Source organism: Clupea harengus, chromosome 8 (genome assembly GCF_900700415.2).
Source record: "Clupea harengus chromosome 8, Ch_v2.0.2, whole genome shotgun sequence".
In the NCBI taxonomy this organism is placed as follows: Eukaryota; Metazoa; Chordata; class Actinopteri; order Clupeiformes; family Clupeidae; genus Clupea; species Clupea harengus.
This window is the reverse complement of record NC_045159.1, coordinates 14,995,374-15,022,656: the sequence shown is the minus strand read 5'-3', so window position 1 is coordinate 15,022,656 and position 27,283 is coordinate 14,995,374. Positions and strand designations below refer to the sequence as shown.

The 27,283-nt window shown below is 44.3% G+C and overlaps 1 protein-coding gene across 3 annotated transcripts; it reads right to left on the bottom strand.

Annotated features, from left to right (window-relative positions):
• Nucleotides 1-406: 406 nt before the first annotated feature.
• On the bottom strand, nucleotides 407-27,283 carry taok1b (TAO kinase 1b). 3 transcript variants are annotated; one of them, XM_031572037.2, is made up of 20 exons: nucleotides 27,004-27,283; nucleotides 18,027-18,278; nucleotides 17,615-17,686; nucleotides 15,621-15,722; nucleotides 15,275-15,320; nucleotides 14,968-15,064; nucleotides 14,157-14,270; nucleotides 13,827-13,918; nucleotides 12,507-12,600; nucleotides 12,319-12,400; nucleotides 11,655-11,822; nucleotides 11,085-11,288; nucleotides 10,728-10,862; nucleotides 10,261-10,497; nucleotides 9,004-9,132; nucleotides 7,845-8,048; nucleotides 7,227-7,466; nucleotides 6,343-6,555; nucleotides 4,968-5,150; nucleotides 407-4,823 (listed from the first exon to the last, which is right to left on the bottom strand). In XM_031572037.2, exons 2-20 carry the CDS (start codon nucleotides 18,156-18,158, stop codon nucleotides 4,275-4,277), a joined length of 3,093 nt encoding a protein of 1,030 aa, XP_031427897.1. In that variant the 5' UTR covers nucleotides 18,159-18,278; nucleotides 27,004-27,283; the 3' UTR covers nucleotides 407-4,274. The 3 variants fall into 3 exon arrangements, with proteins under 3 accessions (XP_031427897.1, XP_031427896.1, XP_012678445.1); XM_031572036.2 differs by lacking the exon at nucleotides 27,004-27,283 and adding an exon at nucleotides 24,798-26,975; XM_012822991.3 differs by lacking the exon at nucleotides 27,004-27,283 and adding an exon at nucleotides 26,278-26,975.

Below are 27,283 nucleotides of genomic sequence, written 5' to 3'. Positions count from 1 at the left end.
TTTAATGACTGGGAAAGCCACCAGCATGGTGCTTGTGATAACCGAATGAACCTCTCAGCAGGAAATGTTCACCATTCGATAGGATCCATTTATGATTTACCAGTTTTGCTCCTCGAGTCGGCTGGTTTTGACCAAAACACAAACTGACCTTTAACCATGTTTAAACATTGCGCACAAGACTTAATGTTCCAAATAGGTCATTGCAACCCTTGTTTGGGGGAGGTGGGATTCACTTTTTTTTTCTCCCTCTCTCATTTTATAATCCCTGTGCTCACATTGATTACCATACTGGCCCATACGTATAATTTTTTAAAACTGCAACTTGGACTACATAACAGGTGCATGCATAAAATGACACTCAACATAACCTTTATGAAATAACCCCATGGAAGAATGAGACGGGAGATATACTAAAATTACTTTATTACATTTGATTCTTTGTCCAGTAGCCCTCTGCCAACAAATGGAGTAATTACAAACAAAACATTACATTTGTCCCCTAAAGTTTTTTCTGAATCTTTTCTTTTTTACATTTATTCTCTGTTGCTTGTTAAGAATATTTGTACATTTTTGTAATCTCACAAACATTCAGCTTTTCACAATCTATACATTTAATACAGGTTATATGTGAATTGTTATGGTAATGTTGAATCATTGAGACAAAAAAAAATAAAAAAATCCACCATAAGTTTCAGGAATACTGGCGAAACACTATATGCAGAGGTGACCGCCTCGTTTGAAACTGTGTTTAACCAATTCTCATGCTTTAGAAAACAGTTCTCAAAACAGGGTTGGAGAGCGCAAATGCCCCGCAGTACCACATTCCTCCACTAGATGGCGAGCATACACATATACGGCATTGTGCTCTTGTCTCATCCCTAGCACCAGTCCTGTAGGACTCGCTAAATGCTGGTCTAAAACGAGTTTGGCTTCTTTGTGTCGTGTCGCAACATGTCAGTGGGTGCCGTGCATATTTATTAGGACGCAAGACACACATGTTGTTGTACTGAAGACATTCAAAAGCCCTGGAGGACGAGGGATTTCCTCTTTGAACTGCTGGAGGTAGACCGGACTATGGGCGCAAGTAAAAGAACGGGGATTGGGTACTGTGGTCTGGTCATGGAAATAAAATGGAAGTCACTGTTGAGCTCCCAATGTGATTGTTATCTTACAAGAGTGAAAATGTCTGTTAAATAATCTCCTGCACTGGGTAAAAAGAAACGGGGAATTTTTTTTATGGGAGACTAAAGCACCCATCGGCACCAAAAACACTGTGCAAAGGTTTCTCCTAGGGTATCGCCTCTCTGAATGTCATTTAAAACATTAATATACTCTAACACACAATTATGTGACGTTTAACAGAGAGAGAAACCCCTGTCCCTCACCTGGCCCAAATGTGTGTCTGTGTGTGTGTGTGTTTGTGGGGGGTCTATATGATGAAGGGGTCCATAAAGAAATGCTCAGAGTTCACTGTGATGTTTGCAATAAACCACTGAAAAGAGAGAGAGAGAGAGAGAAACACAGAGACAGACGATAGCAGATATGACAGGATGAATACATGGTGTGTTCCACTTCCACCAATTTGGCTTTTTGTTTGTTTTTGTTTTTCACTTATGTCTTGAACCTCCTTTGTATGCTGTTAATTCTCTTTGAATATTCATGTTAGAAACCAAGTTGATTCTTATTTGTCTTTACATACAAGCAATTCAATTTAGTGTTTTTTTTCTCCTTACATTTGTTTTAGATTTATTCTATATTTTTATTCTAAATATACAGTATAAACAAACTTTTCCTATACATCCCATACTTTATACCGTCTCTTGAAGACTATATATATCCAAGCCATGTCACCCTTGGTATTAGTAACAATTTCCAAGCTTTTTCATTTAGACATTGATTTATTTTTGTACAAACTCTCTGAAGTCATCGGTAAAACACTCCTCTGAAAGGGGAGGGAGGGAGGGTGGTTGGTTGGGGGGGTCTCAGTTGGGCAGTCTGACTCCTGGCCGGGAGGGGCAGGAGGGCAGTCGAGAGGGATGCCTGGAACGATGGGAGTTTTGCGAGGGCAACAGCAGCGGCACCTGAGCCGCCTGTGACAAGACATTCATTAGTCGCAAAGCCAACCAATCCCCCCCCCCCCCCCACATCTAATCAACATCACCATTCACAGCCTCCTGACACCAACACTGGGGAGGGGGGGAGACACAGGGGTACTGGGAGAGAGGGGTGGGGGAATAAAGGGTATAAAGATGACACAAGGTGGAGTTATTAAGGAAAGCAGCATGATCTAGTAGTAGTAGTAGTAGTAGTAGTAGTAGTAGTAGTAGTAGTAGTGGTGGCACAATTGGTTTGAGTGTTAAATGCATGCTTGAGGCCCATGGGACTGTATACAGATGGGACAAAGCATGTGGCAAATCACCACAGTGAATGGCCAGAATTGTACAAGTATACGGTCATCACTTTTGGCAAATGTGTGTGGGGTAACAGACTGAATTGATTGTTCATTGTTAATTGTTCTTATGTTACTTTTTTTTTGTGCAGTGTGCTTTTGCATAGACGCAGTGACAGCATTTGGCTTTGGCATTTGGAGGTCTGAGTGACAAGAGGCCGAAGGTTCTGGTTTGGTTTCTCCACCCCACGCCTGTCTTCTGCGTTAAATCTCAGACCATACCCTGCACTAGAACATTCCACATACACAACCAAACTCAACCAAACATACCCTCAGTATCCTCAGCAGCCTTTCCTGGGACAACCATTACATACCAATCATCTCACAGTAGTATACTGGTCTATAGACACTTGGAGGCAACTACTTCTCTCTGCACCAGCAGTCACTAGTTGTCCCTCAGTACCAGTGCTAAGGTGCATTCAAGCCCTTTGTAATCATCTGTCAACCAAAGACCATTTCTCTTTTCCTGAGTCTAGACTGCATATGCACAAACACATTCCAAGTAAGCCGTAAAAGACTTCACAAATCATTACATCATGACCCACCATAATTTATTACATCCTAATCTGACCAAGCACCTTCCTTTTTTTTCCCTCTAACCTTGAGCCCACATTTCTGATTCGGAGTTCCCAAATCAGACACCGGTCAACTAATTCTGAAGCTCCAAAATGGACAGGACGACCTTTTAAGTTCTATCACAATTCCCTGCTTCCGTCCCCACTTTGGCACAGCTGCCCAAGAGACAGATGGCAAACTGGAAGGGTCTTTTAAAGACTTCATGGACACTTTTGAGATGGGAGTTAGATCCACAAGACCCAGCAGTCTCACCATGGCTGGGAAGAAACGGAGGGCTGCAGCAATAAAATCAGATCAAATTAAAACCTATTAAAATCATATTCAAATATACTTTAAATATAAAATAAGTGTGATCCATTGTGCGGATTTCACCTGTGAAGTGACGTAAAATTAACTTCTTTGACACTAGCTACCCATGAGTGTTTTACCCCCATTCTAGCTGGTAGTTGGCACTAATTATTTGTTACCGTTTGTTAAAACAAATCCTACAATCCCACAATTCATTGTGAGTCCATTGCAAACAAGTGTATGGCAAACGGAGACCAATCAGTGTACCAAAAAGGTTTGTTTAGCTGTAATGGTAACACTCTAAAGTGGATGGCTTTAAGCAATAGGAACAGAGCCTAAAATCATTTCAGATGATCGCCATTTTGTAAACAGTCAAATAAAAGTAATGGCTACACGTGCCATCAGTTAGCAAACATTCACCCTGTCTGAACTATCCCCTGAAAGTCCCTCAGCACAGCCCCATAGCATAGCTTGTACTGAGCTCTTCAAATGCTTCAGTGCTCCCCTGACATTCCCTAATATGTACATTTTCACACTGACTAGGATCCACATCACAACAACCTGATTTGGGGGTGCGGGGGAGGATTAACGACCACAACTCGGCACCTTAAACCTTCAGAACTGCCCGGATGTAGTAGGACTTGCTTCCATACGAAAGAACTGAAGCAAGAAGAAACATCTTTAAAACTGATGAGAAGGGAGCGGCCAGAACGGACACATTAAATGGGAGAGACAAAGAGAGAAAAAGAAAGAAAGGGTGGGAAAGAATGAGAAAAATGTAAAGGAGGAGGGGGAGGGGGGGTTTGGTGTTAGTCCATCCTTGTGCCAATTCTCCATCCCCAGGACCACCCCCACCACTCCTCCTTTCTCATTACCACACCAAGTCCCCCACCATCACGTGGGACACCAGGCGGGCATTTAGTAACAGGTGGGGTGGGGGGGGGTTGGTGTAAGGGAGGCTTTACGTGAAGGACAAATGCGACCCATTGGAGATCTGTGAGGCGATGCTGGCGCTCCTGCTCATACCCTGCTCGCTCCGACTCCCGGAGGAGGTCCTCCGCACCTCCAGGGGGCTGTTCCGCACCCCTCCACTGCCCCCGCCGCTCGACCTCTGGCTCCCCCCCGAACCGTGGAGGCCCCAGGGCGGCGGCCCCCCCGCAGGCAGCCCGTGGGCCCAGGCCTGCTGCTGCTGGAGGCCTCCGCCACTCCCCTGGTGATGGGGATGGTGATGGTGCTGGCTGCCTCCGTGGTGGCCACTGCTCCCGCCCCCGCCGCCTCCCCAGTGCAGCCCCTGGGAGCTGGCGCCGCTGTGCTGGGCGTTCCAGACCCCGGGGGCCCCTGGGAAGCTGTGGCTGTGGACGTCGGAGGCCAGGTTGGACAGGACCATGTTGCTGAAGCCCAAGCGCATGCTCTCCGAGTCGAAGGCCTCGATCTCGCGCGCCTGACGCTCCAGCAGTGAGCGGATGCGCTCCGACCGCTCGTTCTGCAAGGCCAGCATCTCCTCCTCAATCTGGGGGGACAAACGCAAAAAACTCACATCACATCTGAGTGACTCCCCAGGAGCTGTAAATACAGACATATCTACAGCTAGGGCAAATCTCTTGGATGTCCAGCGGGCGCCCTGGTGGGCTGCAGTGGCGACGGGGACACACACCTTCTGTTCGAGCAGGGCCCTCCGGAGCGACACTCTCTGCTCCAGCTCCTTCCTCTCGCGGTCGTGCTGGGCGTCCGTCTGCATCTTGATCTTGCTCTGGTACGCGTTGAGCAGCTCCAGCTCCTGCTGCAGCTGCATCTTCAGCACCTGGCACTCGGCCTCCTGAGCCTCGTCCAGACGCAGCTGCAGGGGGCAACACACACACACACACACACACACACACACACACACACACACACACACACACAGAAAGAGTAAGGGAAAGAAAAATGTGAACACATGGGGGGTACTAATGAGAGCCACAAGAATGACTGGGCACTCAAGGGCCATTCATTAGGGGATAGGGACAGAGGCTGTATTGATGTTCCTCTCTAACTACCCTTAACCCGGATAAAGAAGGTATACATTCAAATCATTCAGACATCAGTTTGGGTAGAACCACAGCGAAAGAGAGCTTGCACACACTCCCTCCATCCAGTCTCTAGGGTTAGGGTTTCTCTTTTACTTTATTCAACATGATCTTGAACCCTCTGCCAATTGCACCCACCGCCACCGCACTGCCGTACACTTACTCTACCCCATACATATACATAATACATATACAGTATTATTGCCACCACCGACATGTTTCTCTGTTCCTACTCCCCTTACCCCTGTAACAGTAACCCTATGAGCATAGTGTATACCTACTAAACTAGTCTTGTTTGTATCATGTATTTACCACCGGATGTCCGGATGTCTGTGTGTGTATATATATATACAGTACTAGTCAAAAGTTTGGACACACCTTTAATTTTTTTGAGAAGTGTTTTCATTACTTTTATTATTTTCTACATTGTAGATTAATACTGAAGACATTTTAACTATGAAAGAACACATATGGAATGATGTACTAAACAAAAAAAGTGTTATCTACCATGTAGAAAATAATAAAAGTAAAGAAAACACTTCTCAAAAAATGAGAAGGTGTGTCCAAACTTTTGACTGGTACTGTATATATATATATATATATATATATATATATATTTATTATGTACATCTACCAAATGCAGGCTGTGTACAACACCTGTTGTTTCCCCCCATCCCCCCTCCTTCCTATCTCCACCTGGCCGACCTCAAGCAGATGGGTCCCCCCTTATGTGCCGTGGTTCTGCTTAAGGTTCCTTCCTGACTAACAGGGAGTTTTTTTCTTGCCTTTGTTGCCATTGTGCTTGCACTAAGGGGGTTCAGGCTCTGGGCTCTGTAAAGAGCTATATAAATAAAATGTAATTGAATTGAATTGAATCTTTCTTTCATTCTATTTTTCTCATCTCTCTCCTTTCTTTCCCTTCCCCCTCCATTCGGTCTTTCATTCATTTCTTGAAGCCGGACTCACCGCTTGCGTGGAGAGCATGTCGTTGATGGAGTGGTCGTACTGCTCGGCCAGGACGGCCAGTTTGCGCGTCTGCTCCTCCTTCAGCCGCTTCAGAACGGCCTTGTGGTCCGGCTTGGGCGTCGTCTCCAGCAGGTGGTTCCGCAGGGCCTTGTACTGACGGGTCTGGATCTTGCACGTGTCCTGGAACTGCTTTTTGATTTGAAGCTCCTTGGACTAACGGATGGAAAAACAGACAACAGAAATAGAGAGGGGGGGGGGAGAGAGAGAGAGAGAGAGAGAGAGAGAGAGAGAGAACACGGGGGGGGGGGGGGGGCAAAGGAGAGAGACGGAGAGACAGACAGGAAGACAAGACCAACAGACAGAGTTGCACAGAAAAAAATCTTAAAATGGGTCTGCCATGGATAGCTCTTGTAAGGCTTTCAGCTAATACCTGTAGATGCAAAGCCCAATTTCTCCTCAAGAAGATTGTTTCTTTCCACACACACACACACACACACACACACACACACACACACACACACACACACACACACACACTGAACATGCACCTATAAAAATCACCCACCCCCCATCTCGACGGATATAGCTGAGATTTTGATACGGTTGCCATGCAAATGAATGATCTGAATTCATTCATACACTCCTAACCTCAGCTCCGGTCCTCTTTGCTATTTGGACCAGTTGACAATCTTGCCCTGTAACTACATGGCAGCAGTGAGCTATTAACACGTGATAAAGGCTGTAAACATGTCTATTAACACGTGATAAAAGGCATGTAAACATGTTTGTTGCTCTCTGCTTCCATCTCTCCTGCACCCCTCAGGTCAGAGCTTCATTCCTGCCATTTCAAAGGTGTTTGTGTCTGCGTGGTCCCTCCTCCCCACCTTGAGGCTCTTGGGCTGCTGGCGGACCTCCATGACGTGCTTGCGGCGCAGCTCGCGCTCCCGCCGCTTGTTGTACTCCAGCTGGTTGGTGAGCTCGGTCTGGTGCTGCAGTCGGATGAGCTCGGCGCGCATCTTCTGGATGATGCCCAGCTGCCGCACCTCCAGCTCCTGCATGGACTCGTGGTGGCGCAACAGCATGGCGTGCTCCAGGTCCTTCTGCGTCTGACGTTTGTTCAGCTCCTGAGGGGGCATGCCGTGATGGACCAGGGACGAGGTGGAAGGCGTGGGAGGGAGGAAGGAACAGTGAGAGAGAAAGAAAGAGATGGAAGAAGATAGGAAAGAGAGTGAGGGGTGGGGGAGATTAAACAGATGGGAAGAATGAAAACCTGCTGAATTGAAGTTGACAAAATTCTAAAAGACAATTTGCAAGTTAAATGCTTAGCAGTGCCAGGACTGGGAACTAATCAAATAAAAACAAAATCCTAATATGGCATCAACATGATGGGTGCAATCCCCAAGGAACATACCTAATGGATAAAATGTCTACCTTTCCTGCACTGTACTGCAAAAATACAAATGTAAATGCTGGTGATGCGCTCTACCGCCAGGCCACCGTACCTCTCGGGCCAGGTCCTGCTCCACGTTGTGGCGGGCGATGAGGATGCGCCTCTTGAAGCGCCGGCATTCCAGATCCAGGTACTGGCGCTGGCGACGCAGCAGGTTGGCCTCCTCCTCCGCCTGGAAGTGCTGGATGTTCTCCTTCTGCTTGGACAGCCACTCCTGCTTCTCCTTCTTGGGCGTCGACTGGTTCTCATTAAGCTCCTGATGGGGCGGCAAAAAAAACATCTGAGGGTGAGAGAGTGTGTGTGTGTGTGCGTTGTTTTGAAGTGACTGACTCAGAGAGCGCGTACTACAAGGAGCAACACCTAAGTGAAAGGTACTACGTCTACTACAGTATGTCAGATTTAGCTGACATGACTCGCACCACTGAAATTAGTAGCGGATAAGACATACTGTATATATGTCAAATACGAAAAGAGTGTGATCTTGTGAACATTAGTGGGAAAACAATACCCTTCCAGTCATATGATCAAAATAGAGAGCCATATCTGAAAGATAACCAAAAACAGGATCAAACAATGTCTGCATATAAATGATGCATATAATTCAGGTTGTATTGCCGTTTTTTTTTTGTTTTTGTTATGTGCGAAGAACAGATTAGGTTAACTCAGTGTGGCCTACTTAACAGGCTTGTGTTGTCATCCCTAGCTTAACCTACATCCCCATCCTACATAACAGTTCTTAATTAGCTAGCCGTCAAATCTCTCTCTCTTAGCATGGTTAAAGAAAGAGAGAGTGTGTGTGTGTTATGCAAGCATAAGCTGCGATGCAGTGCTAAAAAGTCAACCCTATTCATTATATACTTCACAAATAACATCTTCCGAGGATGAGGAGGCCTTTCTAAAAATCAGTGAATTCAGTGCATTTGGAGCTGATTTATCATCAGCCTTCATTTAAATGTTGACCAAATATGGCAATGAAATGCCAGTGGACAGGCAATTAATTAGGAAACCTTTCAGCTTTTACACTTATTTCATGATATGATTTCGTATAGTTTTGCTATTGCTTGCTATATATATATGTTTGTGTGTGTGTGTGTGTGTGTGTGTGTGTGTGTGTGTGTGTGTGTGTGTGTGTGTGTGTGTGTGTGTGTGTGTGTGTGGTGATGCTGAGACAAATGACGAAGTGTTTTGTATAGAGGCCTGCCTGTGTGTACCTCTTTCAGCTGCTCCTTGCGTAGCTTGTATTCTCGTTTCTGGGACTCGAGGAAGCTGCTCAGCTCTTTTTTCTGCTGAACCTGAATGTGCTGCTGGAACTTCTTCTCATCGTTGGAAAAGGTCTTTGCCTGCAACAGAAAAAAATTAAATTAAATATTCACAGACTTTCCAAAGGGAAGATCTCGGCCACATGAAAGTGGTGATTTTCTGCGAGGGGTTAAAGCGTGTGGGCGTGCACGTGGATGTGGAAGCGGAGATGTTGCGATTCACACACATGGAGCTGCCTTTCTTTCGCGCTCTCTCTCTACATGCATACCGATGACATGGGTCGGCTCATGAAAGGCTCACTGTTAGGAGGGGGGGGGGGGGGGGGGCAAAGACAGAGCTCCGATGGTTTGACAGAGAGCCACCTTGACTACTTTCTTTGAATATCTGCGCTCCAGTGCCCATGCTTGACCTCATTTCAGAGCGTCGTGTGCTGATGTTACAAGTCTCTCTTGCAGAGGGTTGCGAAAGCGAGCTACCTCAGACAGTGCCAAGAATGTGTGTTATTAGGCATGCCAAAATGGCATCTGGTTTGTTTTCTTTTGTCTTGATTTCAGGGGCCAAAGATGATACACCTTCAGCTTAAAATAATTCTCAGGAGCAAACCTCCCGATTCCAGTTCTGAGTTCCTTGCTCTGTAACATGCTCATTACTTACATACATTCCTCTTAAGATTAACACAAACACTCTTACAGTCTTTAAACGATAAGTAGCAACTACTCCATGTGCTGGTAGGTCATAAGTTCTCATCAGTGGAAATAGCCAGTTTACAGGCAGGCTTCAAAGAGTGGAAAAATCAAATGAATTTAATTCCTGTTCACTTCCAGGGCAGTGCTAACCTATCCTACCGCTGAAGCGTTCAATGGCCACCCTAGAAATTAAACCCAACTTGCCGCTTTTAACACTTCAATCTAGGAGTAACTGAGATCTACAGCTAGAGTTGTGCTTGTCCATGGTTACACCTGAAAACCGCCAAAGCATATGCTAGAGATTTGGTCCACCACGTATGAATTGTGGTTGAGTAAAATACATTATAGATATCCTTGAGTAATAGCTAGAACTTTGTAGTCCTCATGTCCCTTATATAAATGGTGGCTCTGTTTATATGACAAGTGAGTGAGGTCTGTATTCTGCCTGTTTTTTTTTTCTCCTTTTAAGAATGGAGTCTCTGACATTAAACTCTGGTAATCCTAATTCATCTGCCTTCTTACGTCTTTCTCCATGGATGCCTGGTGTTTTTTGACGAGCTTCTCTATCTCGGAAGCAAAGCTGTTCCTCTGCGTCTCCAGCTCCTTGTCCAGGCGCAGGCGGTGCTCATCCATCTCCGCCTTCAGCTTGTTCTCCAGCGCCATCAGGTGCTTCTGGTGCTGCCGCCGCATGCGCTTGTAGCCCGACATCTGCTCCCGCAGCTCAGAGTCCTGCTCGTGCTCCTGCATCTGCCTCGTCACCTGAGAGAGAGAGAGAAAGAAAGAAAGAAAGAAAGAAAGAAAGAAAGAAAGGGAGAGAGATGAAGAAATTAAGAAATAAGGGGTCAAGAGAGGCAGAAAAAGTAATCGAGAGGTAGAAAGAAAGAGACACACAGACCGAAAGGAGAAAATAAGAAAGCCAGGGAGACCCACCCCCACCCCTACCTGCCAGCCCCAGCTCATGTGTAGATGGGACTGGACCTGAGACTCACCAGTGAGGCGGTACGGATGGTGGCAAAGTGCTCGCGGTTTCTGTGCTTGTGCCGCACGTGCTGTATAGGTGCAGCCTGAGCCTCTGGCGGCCGGCTGCGGGGTTCTGGCTCCTCGCGGTAGCCCGCTTCTTCTCCCTGGAATTGGTAGACCACAAATCAAGTAACACGCACACACACAAACACACACACGATTCAAATACTAGATCCAGACATTTTGGAAATGCACTTGACGAAATAAATATCCCTTGGTAGGCTGAGAATGTGACATTAGAGCCAGACATTGAGTTTGTGATGTCAATTATCCTTTGCTAGTACATCACTGTCTGAAGCCTGACCCTAGCAGTTTATGACACTCACTGGTTTGAGGTGGATGACGGAGCTGTTGGACATGACCGTGTGGTCTCCCTCCATCATGTCCAGCTCGCTCTTGTCGTCTGCGGCATCGGGCAGGCTGTTGACGGAGCTGCTCTGGGAGCTGGCACTGATTGACATGCTGGGGATGGACTGGTTACTGCCCACGCTGTTCACCGTGCCAGTTCGACCCACGCCATGCTCAGACTCCTGGGGGGGGCAGAGAAGTGAATGATTTACTGCATGGCAGAGTGATCCGATTTTCCTGGAGGCCTACATCGAGGGCTGATGGGACATCATCTACATCAGCGGTATCTGCCTTCTAAATGCAAAAGGGAGTTGAGGCTGTCCAAACTCAAATCATTAAACATAGTGATCAGTCCACAAATGGCTGATGTGATTTTAACAGATTTGTTTCTGCCTTCATGTCAAGTAATGATTCAGAATGATTATGATTATGTACTGTCTACGGAGAGGGAACATGGGGCAACAGAAAGTGTGTATGGGATCGTGGGACAGTGTCTGCAGAACGGGAGGTGGGGATAGTATCTACAGACAAGGTGGACAGGGCCTGACCTCCTCTCCGTCCTGAACCTCCACGGCAGGGCCGTTGTGCGCCTCCTGGAACAGGAGCTTTTTCATTTTGCGGTACTGCAGATTGTCCAGCTCCCGAACCGCCTCCTTGGTGCGCAGGATGAGGTCCATCAGGACTGTGTCTGGCCTCTCCCTCGAGACAAAGGCGTGCTGGGGAAAAGGATGGGAAGGGGGGGAGATAGAGAAAGAGATTGAGGGCAGAATCCAGAATGAAGGGATATGAAGCAAAGGCACGTTGCACATCACAGCGCATGTTAATAATTATATTTGGGGGGGGGGGGAAACTAACCGTAGGCCCAGTTTAACTAGTGAGACTGTCTAGGGTGCTGCTTAATAGGTGCCTATGTGTTACAAGAAATCACAAGATTAGAGGATCAAGGCAAAGGCTTACAGAGGCCACCAAAAGACCAGGAAGTTACAGTGCATGGACACTGATGGGATGCTTTCTAGGACCATTAGTTTTTAGCAATGCTAAAGAGCCGCATCAGATGCTGCAGCGGTGCAATAAGAGCAAAGTGATCAGTAATGCTTTCCTTACGCTGGACAATCATATTAAGACCATGACTTTATGGAGGAAATGGGTGATGTTTGGAGATAGATTTTGGCACTAACATTGATAATGGTGTGTGTGTTTATCTGTCCTTACTTTCAGTAGGTCCTCAGAGGTCGGCCTGTCCTGGGGGAGTTTCTGAAGGCATGAATCAACAAAGTTTCTAAAGTAATCCGTCCTGTGGGAAAAGAGACAGACGCAGAAAGACACACATAGTTGTCATTAAACAAGTGCTCAATTAATGAGCTATGGAGCTTCATGTAACACCAGCTCAGCACACTCACCATTCACTAGACTGTAGTGATGGGCTCTCATTCTGCGCTATATGGTATAAGGCACTCATTGCATTCATGTTGAACAGAGGGGGCTTCCTCTCCGCTAGAATGAAAGAAGGAGGAGAGATTAAAAACATGCCTTTTACAAATGCAATTTCGACCTTCACCAACTTACAAAATGAAAAACCTTCTGTGCATCCATACTAACTCATTTGCATCCTTGATATTACGGGTTGGGATTTCTTTGTGTTGCACTTCAGTATATAAACTGTTCAACCTATCTGTCCCTAATGGCACTAATATTTCCACTGCTCCTTAACCTTCAGCTTAGCCTCCTTTGGCAGAAGTAGGGTGCATCTAGTTTGACTGCTGCTGCCAAACAAACAACTGATACCAGCTACACCCTGGAAAACAAATCTACACGTACCACAGGAATGACACCGGGTGGGTTTCAACCTCCAAACAAACACACACACACACACCAAAGTCTTGTCTATCCTTGCTCCAGAAATAAGCGTTCGTCACCTTCACCCTCTCGTGGATGCGATAAAACAAATAATGGTCGTTTTCTACTGCACCCCTCAATTGCTCTGAATTTTATTCAGATACATTCCACATATGAAGAACATATAATAGACCTCACAGTACCATTTTGGCCTAGTAAAACCCAGGCCTGCTTAACAGTGGAAAACCCTAGAATACAGCAAAGTTGAAAATTGCAGGTTCAGTCAGCAGAAGTCCTCCCTGGCATTCCATGTGAACCATCTGGTTGTGCTAATCAGCAGAATTCCTGGGCCAGGGGGGTAGTAATGAGCGGGACATCAGCTGGCTCAGGACAGGGCTGATCGGGACAGGACCCCTACTCTCCCAACATCAACGTTACCCACTGCTGGACTATGAAAACATTCCCATCACTACTGATACAGGAACAGATGGTATTAGGAAGGTAACCACGTTTTCCATCTCTCTCATCCCGTCTCGTAGTCGGAGGTGCAGGCAGACCAGGGGTGAATAAATCACTTGATAACCGCCATGTTAAAAGTACCACAGAATAGTTTAAAACCAGGGAAACATCATTTAAGATTGCAGCTTTTCACTAGAGTCTGCCGTCTTCCTGAGAGAAATGGTTTAAAAAGCACCATTTTGAGTGCAGCCTAGTCCTCAATGTGAGTGTCATGATAACAATAACGTGGCCTTTTAGCCAGTGATGAACAGATTGACAGAACACAGAAATTCATATTGCAATGATGCGTAAAATACAACACACTGCGCTGCCTTCCAATGCATCTGCTCCCTCTTAAGCCTGTGACTGTAAGCAGGTGTCCTTACCTAATTCTACACAGGTGATACCGAGGGACCAGACATCCACCTTGCCGTCATACTGCCCCTCATCCATAGCCAGAATCACCTCTGGGGCCATCCTGACAGAGGGAGACAGGAAGTCCAACATCAGATAAATCAGTAATGCTAATGAAGACATCTAAATACTTCAGAATTCCATCCCATTTTTGGCACCAGTTGAAAAAAAAAGAAGATGGAACTACATCGTGGACTGCTACTCAGAGAGGCAATTTCAGGGAGGGTTGACTTTAAGATTGGATGGATTATTTGCAACCCATATTCCAATTCAGCAGCAGGTAGATAGATTGGCCTGCTTACCAATATGGCGTGCCCACAAAGGAGTTTGCAGGACAGGCGATGGAGGCCGAGCCAAAGTCTGCCAGTTTGACCTGTCCGGGCTCCGTCAGCAGGATGTTCCCAGCTTTAATATCTCTGAAAGAGGAGAGGAAGGACAGCACAATGCATATCAAGCTCAATCATGATAATGCCAAAGCCTGGCAGAATACTACGGTGGGAAAAAAGCGTGGTAATAATTAAAATGTCGATAGGGAAAGATTCATTGTCCATTACTGCGCAGAAGATGTCTGATATCTGTTCTGCATCTGTTCTGCATCATGAAAAGACCTTCAAACATAAATAGGCTCTATGCTGAAACTTTTAAGTTCCTCACAGGAAAAGCAATATGGAGACAACCATTCAAACAACCATTCATAAGTCACTGTAAGAGCTGTAGGAATAATATATACTGTGCTGATTTCAAAATGTTTACTTCAGCATCTGTTTGTATGAGTCATATTTCTCTTTACGCACAAGGTTACCCGTGAAACATCATGCTCCAGCTGAGAAATCCCAAAGCAGGTATTAGTCATAGTAAGTTCATCGCTAGAAGTGCACTTTGCCACCCATCCATCTGATCAGAGCGCACGTTTGCCCTACTTACTCGCATGAAAAATCGAAAAAGAGCTGCATTCAATTAAAACACAGGTTAGTCCGGATCTGCCTATCCATATCGCAGATGCCACTTCTATAAAAACAGCCTGCTGTATTGATGAAGAAACAGCATTGTCTTGTGTAGGATGCATCCATGTGAGTCATCTTCAAAAGAGAGTGCAGCTGCTCACGCACTAACCTGTGAATCAAGTTGTGGGAATGAAGGTAGGCCAGGCCCTCCAGAGCACCGTGCGTTATTGCTGCAATCTCCATTTCCTGAAGGGGCTTTTTGTGGACTGGAAGTGGAAACGAGGATGTCAACATCACACACCCACAAAAGGGAAAAACAGGAACGGGCAAGATTTGACTTGCCGGTATGATTGACCAATGTCTAAAGCGTTTGACAGCACATGAGAACATCAGAATGGTGTCCGTCACAGCTGCACACTGCTGTAGATGCGGTGTACGGAGGGGAAACAGAGAAAGAAGTAAAACGGTTTGCTTACCCTCAAGGAGGTCTGAGGCCGACCCTAAGCAGTACTCCATGACCAGCTGCGGAGAAAGGTTTTTTTCTCTTAGGGATTAGACCATCAACAAAACATACTTTGTGCGAAAGGATGTGTACAGAAACATACACGTAGGCCAAATCAAGTCTTCCAAACATTTTTATATCAGCCAACAATAAAACTCTATTTTTGGACCTAACGTGATGTCATTGTTTATATTTCACTTGCAACACTGTGAGGTTGCGAAATGTAATTTATGCCGTGTATGCATTTAGACAAGACCATTACAAGTCTGATGTGTGTGCAAGTGAGTGAGCGAGCGAGCAAGACAGAGAGAGGCTCTTACCCATGCTGTGTGTTCCCGCAGATAGCAGCCTTTGTACTCTATGCTGTTGGGGTGCTGTATTCTTTGAAGGAACTTGACCTCTTTGATGATATCCTGCCATTTCTGCAAGTAAAACCAGGAAACAAAATTCACTTTTTGTGGCTAGTAGAGGGAAAAAAGTGCTCAAGTATTCAGTACCTGTAGTAAGGTTAGCTGAGGTAATGCTGGTTGCCTCAGGTTTGATAACATCGGTGGCAGCTGTAGAAGTTCTTTGGGCTGTGTAATTGTTTTGCTATTAGACTTATGCTCTGCGTGTCTCTCCCCCCCTCCCCCTGTCCCGTAGATATGGCACGCCGTTGTAACATGATCAGACTGAAGAGAGACACAGAAATCTACATGCCATCGGCGCTTGACGGGTGCTAATTTTGTTCCCCGCTTTGAACACCACACAATCTTAACCTTTGATACAAGCTGATCCATAAAACGGTGAAAATTCCTGAGCTAGCGCCAGTGTGCCAATAACATTCAGAACACATTCAAAGCCAGGTTAACCACATCTGTTCCCAAATAGTAAAGCCATCAAATATGAGGGGAAAAAACTCCACCAACCATATTATCACATGGTGCATGTCAGAGACCAATGACAGTAATGACCCTAAGGAACTAATAGGTCTTCAATTATTCATCAGTGTAAAGTAGAATAAAATGAACAAGAGGGTAAAAAATAGTGGCAAGTGCCTACCACCCTGCTAAAACATTTATGCCATCCCTCTCATATGACTTATGCCAATGATGGGGACCTTCCTGAGTTTTTTTTTCTTTTAAATCCTTTCTAAAAACTTTCTCTAAGTTTCACCTCATGCCAAGTGGTACCACTATGCCTCCCTTTTAGGACAGAAACAAGTATCCATTTCCTCCTAATATTCTTCCAACAACTCTAGTCGGCCCACTGAGTTAATCTGTGTTTAACTATTAACGGTCACCCAAGTTAACCCTGAGTTTACTGACAACCACACCATTGCAGACGCTGGACCAAAGGTGGCCTCAAACTAGTAAACAGTCGGCTGAATGGCGCGACAGCTTCCTGGCTTTTAAAGACCTGTTAGCACAGAGAGATTATGACTAATCTGATAAGCGCTAATCGGAAATTACAAGGAAAAGCACTATGACCAGCACAGCGACCTTGCTGCTTCATGGTTACGCAGGGTCATCTCGAGACCTTCAGCAGGCCCTTCACTAGAATGATTGCTTCCATTCTAAAAAATAGGTCAAATTCAAGTTTAGCGCCATGAACATCTACAAAGTTCCCAGGACACACACTGTTATAAGAGACGGGGTGTTCCATGTAAAAATACCAATAGGCTTTGTGTGTGGTTTCATGAACTCCCTGCTAGATTCCGGTTTTATCAACAGATCTTTTTTCTTCCTTTAATTCCTGTAGTGCTGCATGCCTCGTCTCCCAGACAACCAGGAAGAGGCTGTTGGGTATTTGCCCGTCCTCATTTGCAGAAACGAGAAACGTCTACAGGAGCGGGTGATGTCGTGCATGAGGCCCCGTGATAATAACAGTATGACTACAATGTGACAGTTCAGACATCTGACATACCGCCTGTCTCAAAAACTTTCAGGAATTCTGATGCTATCGTGAAAAAGGAATTTTTAAGTGCAATTCTTACGTTTTTTTTTTTGTCAGTTGTTACTGGCATATCAGTCATGGTGGGAGCAGACGCACATTTCGGATGATTCATGCGTCTGGCTCGATTCACTGTGCTCACCTGCAGCCCTCATAACGACTCAGAGACGGGCAGATAGGCTGATGCACGTGGCTCTTCTTAGAAGACACAGCTGATGTGTGCCAAGAAATGCCACAGGTCTCTCTTAATGGTCAGAGTGAGTGCCCACGCTGTCAGCCTAATTCACACAGCCTCATGCCAACATGTGTCATCTGGGGTGTGTGTGTGTGTGTGTGTGTGTGTGTGTGTGTGTGTGTGTGTGTGGTGATTCGGGTCCCTCACCTCATTAGACTGCTTCCCGCTGTAGGACATCTTCTTGATGGCCACCACCTCTGATGTCCGCACATCCCGTGCCTGAGGGAGCCCGAGATGCAGACACAGGTGAGGCCGGCCATAAAAATAGCTTTCAAATCAGACTGTGATGCTAAGAACTGCAAGTTAAACTTGGCTGTTTCAGTGAAATTCATTATTTATTAGCAAGTCCCTCCTGCAACATTAAAACTGAGGGTTATCTGCCAGCTGCTATTGGCCTTTTCGAAGTAAAAATGTCAGATGAGGGACCTTAAATGCAGCCCTAAACCCTACGTATCGTCCTGAGATACAGCAATATATAACATTCATTACAACAAACTTAAGTCATCCAATCAACCAATAAATTAAATGAAATCAACCATCAATTAAGAGTCTAACGTACAAAGTAGACTGCGCCAAAGCTGCCATGGCCAATCTCACGGAGGTCGGCGAACAGCTTCTCTGGGTCCTCCTTGAAGAAGAGCTCGGCGATGTCGGGGTCCTTCAGGCTCCCTGCCCGGTTGGTGGGGGGCATGCTGGGAGCCCGACGCAGCCGCGCTCGCCGGGGACTATCTGAGCGTGCGAGTGCGACTGCGCTGCGTCAGCCCCCGCCGATGACTCATCTGCGAGAGGGAGGAAGTGTTTGCATGGGCACCTGTAACGACACAATAGTAATAATGATGCCATATGGTATAAGCACCGGGCCAAACTGAAAAAGTAACCTTCACTGAATGACAAGCTCACACTGCATCTTCACGAGAATATATGCACATGCTGGAGAGAAACAGAGTAGGTTAAATGCTAATTTCACTGCATCTCGGTTTGGAAAAACAGTCTTGCCGTCTCTGGAGAGCTCATCAATAAGCCTACATCTTTTCACACAAGCTTTTTAAAATGCAAAACAGCACACTTTAGGTCTCAACAGTGAGATTGACAACATTGTGTTTCCTACACTTATTCATTTTTTAGACATGCTTTCATCTTTTTTTTCCCCTCTTTTTAGTAAATAAGCTCCCCAACACACACACACACACACACACACACACACACACACACACACACACACACACACACACACACACACACACACACACACACACACACACACACACACACACACACACACACACACACACACACACACACACACACACACACACACACACACACACACACGATCACTGAGAGATGGTATACTAGGAAAAGGGACAGTTAACACAGGCTGTCCGCCCGATACGGCTTAATTATGCTGCTCCTCCACCAAGCTCCACTAACACCAATATCACTGATGCAGCAGTCAGCAGCCTCAGAGCCCCCCAGGGACCAGGGGACACCTACAGCTACTTACACAGCAAACTCAGGGGACACCTACAGCCACTTACACAGCAAACTCAACACTAACAAAGCAAGTACATCCGGCCCCTTGGGCCACTCTGCTACGCAAATGTTTACAGTGTGACAACGCCAATGGCAAAGGTACACGGTTCACTTGCTATAAAAAAAAATCATGTGAGGATGAGGATCAAAATCAATAACATATCAGCTAGGGTATAATATTGGCCACAATTAACAGGTCCAAGATCTGTATAGGCCCCTATACTTCTAGACTGTGTGGGAACATAAGACATTTCTACAGTTAGAATGTGGAAAAGAAGCACAAAAATGGCATGGCAATGAGATCCAAAGATGACAAGGAATGATCCTGCTCATTATTGTGTTATGAAGCCACACAAATGCCATTAACTGTTCTTCACATTTTTTCCACACAAGTAGAACTACCACAGCATCAAGAGACTCGGACTGAGGAAGTAACCATTCCTCCCTAAAGCTTCTCCCAACAGTAGGACAGCCCCTGTTAGTCTACTATATGCAGGAACCCTGAGATAAAGTTGATTTTTCTCTGTATTAGTTAGTTAGTTAGGCCTTTATATTCCTTTCGGAACATAGGCCATTGGTGAATTGTTTCCACCCTCGTCTGTCCTGAGCCATCCTATCCAGCTGTTTTCTCTGTATAGGCTGAACTAAAAAAAATGAACCCTTCCATGGGCTATCCTAGTCTTTTCCCAATCTTTGGTTGACCCTGCAGAAGAATGGGAGTAATGATACTCTCAGTTTGGCTACTGTGGACCCTGAAACAGGTTACAATAAAGCTCCTTTGACTTGTGCTAGTTGCAGCCTAACAGGTTAGCAGTAGCTACTGTTGTTAGCAGGACAACCCTGGTCGCACGCAAACAAACACTAAAGAATGTGGTTGGACAAGCTAGGGCAACAGTAAAGAGAGGAGTCACCGGAGATAAAGCAGTGGTACACAGCGTCAGAACAGGAACACGGATGTAGAGCGGTCAACCTCAAAAAGGTTTGGGCATGAAAAAAAATCCAACATGGACAAATAGAGCCAGATACATTTCAATATGGTAATATGTTAACAGTCCATGTTCAGAAAGAAAGGAGAAATCAAACTGACATTAAAATATGCGGGTATTCACTCATAGTACTGAGGCATGCATGGATGAGCTCTTTTTAGCCATTCATTTTAGATAGTGAATGTTGTCACCATTTGGTAACCATTTTGAACAGAACAAAATGATAGCTGTTGCATGTCACCCAACATGTCATCTTAAAATGCCTCAAGCAAAGATGCCAGCAATCTGAGAGCTTTTCAAAAGATCTGACGTGAATAAACTAGTTCAACGCAATACTCTATGACACTGACAGATCATGAAGGCACTAGTGTTATCATCTCAAATAATTTTGGCCACACTAAGTATTTAGCCCTGTGCTGACACGTATTTTGATATGTGTGTGTCTCGGGATGCTAAATTTCTAGAGCAGTTGAAATATTATACTGAGTATTAACAGTTTACAGCATAATTTTTCAGACAGAGATTTAAGTTGGATCTGTAAATTGGATCTGGAAACACTGGTATCACTTTGAGATTATAATTTATTTTTTTAAATCACTGTGGTCTCCTGTATGTCTTGAGGCAAGTCTATTATTTTGTCCACAAAAAATGGCTGGATGTGCCAAAACTTTGTGTGTGTGTGTGTGTGTCTCTATGTGTGCGAGAAAGAGAAACAGAGAAGCTATGTTTAAAGCTACCTCTACAAATTCTCGGTGCCTGTAGTCGATTATCAAAGTTTTAGTTTTCAGCTCAGTGCTGGACTTCGATCATTAATTGTAATTGTAATGTTTGGATCTAAAAATAGGGCCCAGGTTGAAAAACCCCAGTGTTTCCCTTTAACGTACTTTGATAGTGCTTGCCACTCCCTGGACCCATATCAATTCTCTTCAGATGACATATGTGTGTGCAAATAAACAAATGACCGGACTTGAGAATTCCAGGTTTAGTTCTGCACAGTTCATTGTGAGAACAATGCCTTATTTCATTAGTTGGACTGATGAAATACTTATACCTAGGCTATGTGTCCACGGAAGAACAGATGACACAGAGATTTAGTAACAGAGGACTCCAGAAGTCACAATATCAGCGTCAAAGTGGTGGTAATTCTAGCCCTGTACTTCCGGGTCTGAACTTTGCCCTCTTCTCTGATTGAACAGGATTATGTGTATTTGGTCCAGTGATGGGAATTCCCTCATAGGTCACGCAAGAAAAAGGGACGTGATACATTTTAATCTCACATAAGCAGGGTAGGCTTTAATTTTGGATTTGTGGGGTCTTAACCTCTGCAAAGCATTCACACCACAGCTAAATCACTCTCGCCACTCATCGTGACTCTTGCCATTTCCTGGAACTAGGCCAGCACATCACTGCTGAGGTCAGTGCGTCACATCTACGTTGCAAGTCCAGACCAAGACCAGAGGCTGAGCTCAGGATCATAGCACAGCTACGCCCGCAGCCAGAGACACTCCTCCTGCAGGTATAGGCCTTATATAGCTTATTCAAAGATTCTCAAAGGTCTGACAGGCTGATGCGAAGTAAAAATCAACTTGCATCTGTTACATAACAGGATCGCTGGACCTATCACTGGCATTAAATCCAAAACCAAGAGGAAATTAACAAACGTGCATTATGGACTAAATGTAGAATAGGTTGGCCTATGTCTACTCTTTATGTAGTTAAAGGTGGGGTACCGGTAGGTATTTTGCACTCTGCTGACATACAGCCCACAGAAACATCTCAGACATCTGTGGCATTTCAGTCTGATTACACACTTACATGAACAAGTCTTTTACAAGGAATCTCTTTGTTCAACTGCAGGCAATCATACCTATCTTAATAATGTTTCATTAGAGGGGTGGATTGACAGTCAGAAATAATAGTAAAAAAAAAAATTCACCTTTACTTAGAATCAATCGTGTGGATAATAAGTGCAACAGAAAATATAAAATCCAGTGTTTTGATGAACAATGTAGGGCCTAACTGTCTTTCTTCTCAATGAACATGAGGGCTAATTGCTGCCAAATAAAAACATATGCTGTGCTAACATTTGATACAAACCAAATGCCAGGTTTCCTAATCAGGCCTACAGATAGCAAGATATGCCTTTATAACAGCACAAGGGGCCATTGCTGTGCATCCCACTAGGGAGTGGTCTGCATTGTAGGGATGGGCACAAGTACTCGACTAATCGAGTACTCGCAGGTGACAGCAATGATCGATCATGGCGACACAATAAATGTTCTGATTGGACAAAAGGCATTCCATGAGTGAGGACATCCTGGAACAACCTACCTTTGACTCTTCAGCGCTAGTTATCACTCCACGTTTTACAAATTTCAACAATTGAATTGCAGGACATTAGCATTGCATTCATTCAAAGCGAGAGAGCAGAATTACAGGCAACTATTTTATAATGTCACAATTGACAGTTATCGAGCAAGGAAATGGAGCAAATAGCAAATAGCCTCGCTCACTCAACTTGGCTGCAGAGTATTGGAATCGTATTTGTTGTATTGTGGCTGTATTCGTTGCTTGAAAACTCAGGTTGGAAGTATTTTTTGGAGTAGAAAATGAATAACCTTGAAATAGACAGCACTTTGTAGCACTAGCAAGCTAACAATGTTGTCATATAACTTCACTCCTGGTACAGTGGGCCATCACTTCGCATTTAAAACACAAAATGTCAAGAAAAAAAGATGATGCCAACCAGACACGAATAACGTCTCCAACTAGACAGGCGTACATGCAATGCTAGCAGAGTTGAGAGAACAACACAGCTAATAGCCAAAATGGTAGCCAAAGATTTGCTGGTGATTTATTTACACTCGTTGCGAGATCAATTCCCACCACCCCCCTTGAATTTAAGTATTTAAGTACTTGCTCACTTTCTCTGTCGAGTACTTGAGCTGTCAATATGACCAAAATGCACATCCCTACTGCATAGTTTTAGGGAATGAATATCTATGAAGATCAAATTACTCTAACCCTTGTGCAATGAGCATTTCAGCACACTGTTCAGGAAGCATGGTGATTTGGCTGAGGTCAGATCATACCTAACTTTGGAGATAGATGACCAGAATCACAAGAACTCGTATGGCTTTTTAACAGGACAACTATTGTAACAAACACAGACTACATCTCATGTTCACCTTCTCCTTGGCTTATTTTTATGAAAATAACATTCCCAGTTAACAGCCTTCTGCAATCACACAGTTGAGAAAATCACACAGAAGTTACAGCTTAATCAAACAATAAGCGGCTACAACATGCATATTTAACTGCACAACACAATCTTGCTAAGGTAACAAGGACATCAAGAACAGACCATACTCCAGGTCCAAATGCAGCTGTGAGCACTACCGGACATTTTCAGCCCAACAATGATTTAACTCCGGGTGCATGATACAGTAAAGTACACCTGAATATTCCCATACATTCTATGCACAATGCCTCAGGTTAAGGCTGGGCGATACGGTCCAAAAAGCATCTCTGTAATTTTAGGCTGAATGGCAATAGAGATGCAAACACTGGCATGGCTTTAAGGGGGAAAATGGCTTATGAAACAAAATATCAAACTATATCACTATACATGGTATTGTTTCATCCTTTATCATGTATAAAATTATGTCGAATATACCTTAAAAAGTCAATACACCGCCCAGCCCAACTTCAGGTCTTTCATTGCATTTGTTTACATTCCTCCTGCTTTGAAATGTAAATAAATAGGCTTACTTAAAAATAAAATGTATATGAAACAAATTCTCAAGACACAGAGACTGTATAAGGACCTTGGAAATCCCTGCATCTTTGCACTGTCCCTTCAGAATCACTTCCTTTTGGTAGCTATTGAAACATTTTATTTATTTTAGATGAAAAAACATACACAGCACATGTATGTTAAGTGTCTGATCTGTAGGCGCAACATAAGCAACCTCCGTTCTTGACTTTTCATACAAGGGGAATGTGTTTGGTGCAATACCACATGGGACTATAGTGATGATACAATATCAATCTACACATATTCAATATCAATATTAACAAACAAATATTCTCAGGGATGTTAACCACCCAGCTTCAACAAATCTGCCAATTTAGTTATTGGTTTGCTTCCACATCTTGTTCTACCAGACTAAATGCTTCTAAATGGTACACTGTGAATGCTACTGAACTCCCAGAATATGAGACAATGTGAGTACAGTCAACTATACTTGGAGGATGTGGTTGTTTCCTCTCTGCTAACACTATTATCCGAATGCACTGTGCTAATTTTACAACTTGGGACATTTTTCTGTAAGATGTTTGCGGGGAAAACACTTAACCAGTCTGTCATCCACCAGAGGTGGTTCTCTTGCCAAAAATGAATCCACCCGTTTCATACTCTGACCAATCTGCTCTTGTCCATCGCAATCCTACTGAGAGCTCATCAGCTTTGAGCATGACAAACAAAAAACATCTTTGTTAATAATATAGAGATGCAAATAATAATAATTAAACAAGCACCAATCAAATAAATAGGCCCTATTAAGGCTGGCAAGGAGCTCTGATAGATATTCCGAATTACCACTCAGAATTATGCTACACACTGAGGTCTTTTGTCGACAACATGTTTAAATCTTTACTGTAACAGGGTGTATTTGCCAACTATGCAGACGCTTAATGAGCTAAACGGGTAGTCTGACATGCTTGATGAATAATTACACACAGTATAGCCCCATTAAAAAGCCTTTGCAAATAAAGCGTTCAGTCAAAGGGTAATGTACGCAGTACCTTACCTTGAGGTTCAATGTTTACTTGAACTAATAAGGTTACGCAGTATAGTTTGCGGTCATAATATTATGTAGCTGTAGGATAAGGTGAATGAGGTTCGGTCAAAAAGGTTTCAAAACATATATATGACACAGTAAGACTTGATTGAAGAAGTACCTAGGTCGCCGTGTGGACAGTGAGACGCTGAGAGGCTTGCTGACTAGTGAGTGTTACGCAATGTCAACATAGAATGAGGAATGCGGCGCACGTCAGAACGTTAACGTTTCTAGCTAGCCATGAATGCTGTTCACGAACAAGTAATAACGTTACACAAACTATTAATCGATGACTTACTTATGCCAGCTTCTTTGTTTACATGGCTTATGATTGGTCTTATCAGTTGGTGTGAACGCCCTGTTTTGGACAGTCGTAGACTCTATTACATGCCTTTTTGTTCACAAGAACAGCACGAGTTACCACCGCCAGCGAGGCTGCGCTGGGGAGAAAAATAGGGAGGGTCATGACTAAATGAAACGGCTAAGCGAGTCAGAGGAACACAGTATCAAGTAAATACTTGAAGAAAACAATGTGCTTCCTGACATAATTGTGTGCAATTCCAATCGTTATACATTTTCGCTGACACTGGCGATCAAGGTAGCCGTCGTTGTTTCCAGGTGACAGCAGCAACGGATGCTCGCAATATGCTGTTTTTGGTTAAGGCAACTGAATTCCAAACAAGTTTCCCAAATCCATGGCGTGAAATCCTTTCGTGTCCTTCTGTGAAAGTTGACGAGTCTTATTGCATGACATTTATCACTACAGAAAAACACGGTGAGCTACGCCACTGCACCAAAACAAGCTAATAAGCTAATGGGTAGGTTAGCCAACTGGATCACATAACGTTAGAGGGCTAGAAACAAAGTGACAAGTAACAGTAAGTTAAATCCGTTAACAGTCCATTGGCCTTCACAAAGATGATACAAATCAAACTGTTACAAAGCCATGTCATAAAACCAAGACAAACGAACTGACAAACTTAAGTTAGTTCAAATGACGCTGACTGCCAGTCAGTTTGCCCAACACAAGTTGCTCGCTAGCTAGGTTGGATTTGGAGAAAGCTATGGAGACTAACTCGCTTACTACCTCACGTCACATCACAGACAGATAACTTTAACGCTTGTTAGGCATCAGTTGGGTGGTTCTCAGCCTTTGGCTACTCCAAAGTCTCCACGCTACAATGTGTATGTAGTTTGTTTCTCTAAGTGACACATTAACAAGCTAGCTAAATTCAGATTAAAGCCACTAGCTCCTAGCTAGACAGGAGCTAAGTTAGCTATCTAACTATCGCTAGCAATCAAACAAGCATCGATTACAGAAATTGAAAACAAGTTAGCTATCCCCACATGATGCAATGTCGAGGATAGAATATACACATGGTTATGCGACTTCTGTATTTGTCGGTGTATATAATGCAAACCGTTGCGTAAGAATGTCAAACTTACTTACCCGTCCAAAAGGCCAGGTCTGGGACAAGATTCAATGCGCACAAAGTAGCTAGCAAGTAGTTAGCCAAGGCTAGTGAGCTAACTAGCTAGCTAAGGTTAAGTCATCCAAAAGAGAACGGGGCGCAGTCAGTTCGTCTGGATAGAGTATCGTTGGAGCAGAGATTTGATTCGTATGGCCTTGTTTATAACGTAGGCTGCCCTTCTTGTCTCGTTTCCTGCCGCTACTGCCGAGACTTCCAAATACAAAAACGTTTTGTTGACAGTAAAGATGGCAAAGAATTTCAAGCCGAGTTAAGTCCTATCGTTGCCCTGAGGACTAACCTAGCTGACTTGCTAGCTAGAATCCCACTCAAAAAGATGGCGACGAATAGGAATCACCTCCTCCCCTCCGTGACAAACACGAATGAAATTATGTAGCCAGCCTTGGATGTGGCAAGCAACACCCCGAGAAGTTTCTAAAACTAATACGTGACAACGCCCTTGGTCCTATGAACAGACTCAAAACTGGTCAGCCGCAAAAGTTTTTCGTGAGACGTGACTGATCCCTGATGTCTTATACTTCAGCACTACCAACTTCTGGCCATAAAGATAGTACAAACGTGTGTTCGACTGGTACTAACGCAAACCTTGCCAGGAGGTGAAACCAAGTCTTACAGGGCGGGTAGTTTAGAAGTTGCCGTAAAAGACAATTATAACATGCCAGCAGTGATTGACAGATTGTACGTACCTGCAAGAATAGACGTGCATCAGTGTTCAAAGACAGCATGGAGATTAACATGTAAATTGTGCTTTTAGTTTCCAGTATGTAGCACTTTTGAATAGTTTATGTTTTTATTTAGGTCTTCATTCTGTGAAAAAAAAAATATATATATATATAGGGTAGGCCTACTTCACACTCTTAACAATAGTGTCCAAGTTATTTATTAATAACATTAATACCATTCACTCATTCATGTACATGCATTGTGAAATGAAAATGAGTGAGTCACTTTACTCCCTGTTGGCCT